Source organism: Piliocolobus tephrosceles, chromosome 11 (genome assembly GCF_002776525.5).
Source record: "Piliocolobus tephrosceles isolate RC106 chromosome 11, ASM277652v3, whole genome shotgun sequence".
In the NCBI taxonomy this organism is placed as follows: domain Eukaryota; kingdom Metazoa; phylum Chordata; class Mammalia; order Primates; family Cercopithecidae; genus Piliocolobus; species Piliocolobus tephrosceles.
Genome location: NC_045444.1, coordinates 127,748,701 through 127,752,453, shown reverse-complemented (window position 1 = coordinate 127,752,453; position 3,753 = coordinate 127,748,701). Strand labels below are relative to the sequence as shown.

The following is a 3,753-nucleotide window of genomic DNA, read 5'->3' as shown; positions in this document are numbered from 1 at the left end:
CCACTGCCCGCCTGCACCTGCCGGGCACCTGCGCCCAGAGGATCCACTCCCACCCACTGCCCCACACCCTCGGCCGGCTCCCGGAAAGGACAGGCGGCCCAGAGACATCCATGTGGTTCAAGAACTGCAGAACAAGAGTGTGGACACCATCCCAACCAGGACTGTTCAGGATGTTCTTGTTCTCTTGTTCTCACTCACTGACTACCAGCTTCTTGTGGGGAGGGCCCCGTCTGAGACACAGAGCTTCACACGTTCCTTTCTGCTTTATTTCCTCTCCCTAGTGAAACATTAAAAACAGGAGGAAAAGATATAGATGTAGCCATCAGGAGGAAGTGAGGCTGTCATTCCAAATGGCCCCCCACCATGAAGAAAACCAGGCTTAAATTGGGAACCTCACGTCTCAGTTTTCCCTCAGGTTTCTTTCTGTGGTGTGAGGACAGAAACAGGCTCCCCTGCATTCCTCAGGAATCCTCTCCTTCCTCTAAAGGCACAGGAGAGGATTTCCCAGGGCCTGCGATGCTGATGCTGTCGGGAACCGCAGGCTAGGCACCGTCACCAACGCATCACAGCAGAGCAAATCTGCACAGCCTTCCCCAACTACCACCGAAAAGACGGCTCCAGCTCAGCTTGGTGAATGCTGATTAAACAAAAAGCACACTCGGGTTTCCTAGCTTCATTCCAGAACTGCTATTGTGGCACAATAAATTCACAACAAATTCACATCAGAGTCCCCTTGGACGGGAGCTGCGGGCCTGGGAATGCACAAGCAGAGGCATTCGTGGTTCATCAGCTCCTGGCGGACGGGACTCACTTCACAGACACACGTAGACCCATGATCTTCATGCTATTAGGATAATTTCATCTTCACAGTAAAAACATCACCAATTCCCAGAGAAACGGAACATCAGCCCAGCTCTGTTCCAGGGTCTGGTGGGTGCTGGTCACAGGACCCACAGCTACTCCAAGCTAATGAAGAGCCGTTTACTCCAGAGGTGACTCCCCCGAGGGAGGACTGAAGTCCAAGCTAAAAAGGCAGCGCACAGTGAAGCGGAGGCCACTTCCTCCGGGGAAGGGCCCCCAGCCCTCCCGGGCCGTCAGAGGCGCCCAAGCAGCGCGGCGCTGAGTGGGAGGAGGCACTGGCCCCACTCGCGCGGCTCAGTGGCAGGCGTGCTCCAGCGGTGTTGGGGCGCAGGGAGCCTGGGCTGTACCAAACAGTCCTAGAAAACCACACGAAAGCTACGCGAGGTGGCGCCGCGCGCTGCAAAGCGGCGGCCGTGGACCAGGTTACCATGTCCCCGCAGCCCGCACGCCTGGCCGGGCAGCCCGGGCGCACCAGCACCCGCCACGTCCGCTGGGGCTCCCTGCTGATGCGCGGGGGAGTCCTGTAAAAGCCACGCTAACATCAACGCGGCGAGTCCCTGCAAGGTCGCCCTTCTGTGCGAACGGGGTTTGATGGGTTCTTGTTCTAGGAAACATCCAGAATTTCAACTGGCCACGGAGTTACTAAGTATCAACCGAACAAGGTAGTTTTAAAATGAAGGGAAATATTGCAACACGAATGAAGGACGAGATTAACTTGCTCCTGGGATCTGGGCACACAGCTCCTCCTACTTCTTCTTCCTCTTTTCCTGGACACACCGTGGACAGAACCTGTGACAAGAAAGGCGCAGTGAGGCCCTGGTCGCCATTTCCACCAGGGTGCAGCGTGCCCAGGCCCCGCCTCCCCATGTCTCCCAGGGCTGCTGGAGGCTGGGGGGCAGCACCAAGAGAGGCACACACAGTGGGGCTGCCGCCTTCCCGCAGGGAAAACGGGCCTATGTGTGCCGCTCTATGCAGGGCGTCCGTTCTGAAGTTGACAGATACACGTCAATGAGCAAAAGCGATTTGACACCCAGGCGTTCCTCCTTAACAGGTGGGTCCTCCTTCCCCGGCCGATGGCAGGGGCGCTGGTGCCCTCTGTCTGGAGCCTGGGGGCTGCAGGTACCAAGCACGCATGAGCATGGCAGCCCCTCAGGCCCACAGAAACCCAGCCAGGCACCCTGCACTGGCCCTGGAAGCTGCCATCTCACAAGTGCTCCCTGGTGACTCTGAGCAAGTTCTGGAGCCGCACACACTGGGGGCTCCTGAACAGAGGCAGCTGCTGGCCACAGAGGACATTCCATAGGTTCCCCACGCAGGAGGCAGCCAACTTGCATGTGAAGGCAACCGTCAACCCCCATCTGGCCCAGGCCAAGCCTGCCCAGGGCCCTCCGCCCTAACAGCCTCCATGGCCCTTCTCCAAACCCTTGGTGCACTGTCCCCCAGCCGCACAGCATGGGGCACTGCAGTGCCATGTGTCCCCGTGACAGGACAGCCTGTGTCGATGCCACATGACGCCGTGAGCTTGGCCAGCCTCCGAGACACAGCATCCTTTCCCTCTGTGTCCTCACACCGAACACCAAGTGTTGGTGAGAGCTGGCTCTCACCAACTCGGGCGAGTCTGCCGGAGTTTCAAACACACTGCCACGATGACCTCTGAGTGCCACACAGAAGAGCACATTCTGATTTCATTTTCAGAACATATATCCATTTACAGATTTTCAGCACAGGCAAACAAAGCCAGGTTTTATCTTTTTATTTATTTATTTGAGACAGGGTCTTGCTCTCTCGCCCAGGCTGGAGTGCAGTGGCGCAATCTCAGCTCACTGAAGCCTTGGACTTCCAGACTCAAGCCAACTTCGCACCTCCGCCTGCTCCCAGGTAGTTGGGACACAGGCACGCACCACCACGCCCAGCTAATTTTTGTATTTTTTGTAGAGATGGGGTCTCCTGATGTTGCCCAGACTATAAGTTTTTGTTTAAATGAAATCTGAGGAACGACAATGCAGAAAGTTGCCATTGCCAAGGGGATGCAAGGGTCAGGAAGATAAACTGCTCCTGGCACCTGCACTCTTCTCCACCAGACAGAGCCACAGGCCCCAGATCCACGCCCTGGCTTCAGGACTCACCTCTCGTGCTATCTTTCCCAGATTTCCCTAGGGGACAAGAACCTCTCATTCTGATTTAAGACAATCCCTACCTCCCGCAGAGTCCGGAAGGTTGTCCTTCAGGAGGGGCCGTGAACGTGAATATTATGTAACTTGGTAACCGCTGTCCCGGGGTGACGACATCCCTCTGCCGGCTCAGACAGGCACAGCAGCAAAGGAGGGAAAAGCCACGCCCAGAGTAGCCAGCCACAAGCCTTGAGGCCACCGTGGGGCATGCCTACGTGGCTACCGCGCCCCGCTAAGCCTGGCAAGATCCTGCCATCGAGCGCCTTCTCCCGGGGAGGCCGGCAGCCCGACACCCAGCAGGCTGGGAGAACACGGAGCGAGCATCCCCACACTCACCATTTTCCTTTGGGTTTCGTGGTAAGGTCCACGCAGGCAAAGTGAAACCACTCAATTGGACACTGCGAAGTAAAGGAAGAAACCGCAGTCAACACGCCTCATGTTCTGTATGCAAAACACAGGAAATGCCAACACCCGCCAGCCCTGCCCCACACAAGACCGTGCCCCATGGTGCGAATCCCGCAGGCAACACTCACATCTGGATTGTCACAGCCGATCATCTCCCCGTAGGAGACCTGGTGGCACAGGCAGTACGTGGGTTCGTTTGGGTCCACCGGCATGTCCAGCACGTCGGAGGGGTGCACGGACAGGATGGTGTCAGCGAACTCAGACCTGCAGGGGACAGGACGGTGTCAGCGAACTCAGACCTGCCGGGGACAGGACG

General features: G+C 57.3%; 1 protein-coding gene across 12 annotated transcripts in view; it reads right to left on the bottom strand.

Moving 5' to 3' along the window:
- Window positions 1-244: 244 nt before the first annotated feature.
- The window catches only part of ING5 (inhibitor of growth family member 5), a 41,218-nt gene continuing 37,709 nt past the window's right edge, over window positions 245-3,753 (bottom strand). For all 12 annotated transcript variants that reach the window (XM_026449066.2, XM_026449071.2, XM_026449065.2 and 9 more), the window contains 3 exons: window positions 3,566-3,701; window positions 3,369-3,430; window positions 245-1,650 (listed from right to left, as the gene is read on the bottom strand). In XM_026449066.2, the coding sequence (XP_026304851.1) occupies window positions 1,608-1,650; window positions 3,369-3,430; window positions 3,566-3,701 (241 nt within the window). In that variant the 3' untranslated portion in view covers window positions 245-1,607. The remainder of the gene's footprint in view (window positions 1,651-3,368; window positions 3,431-3,565; window positions 3,702-3,753) is intronic.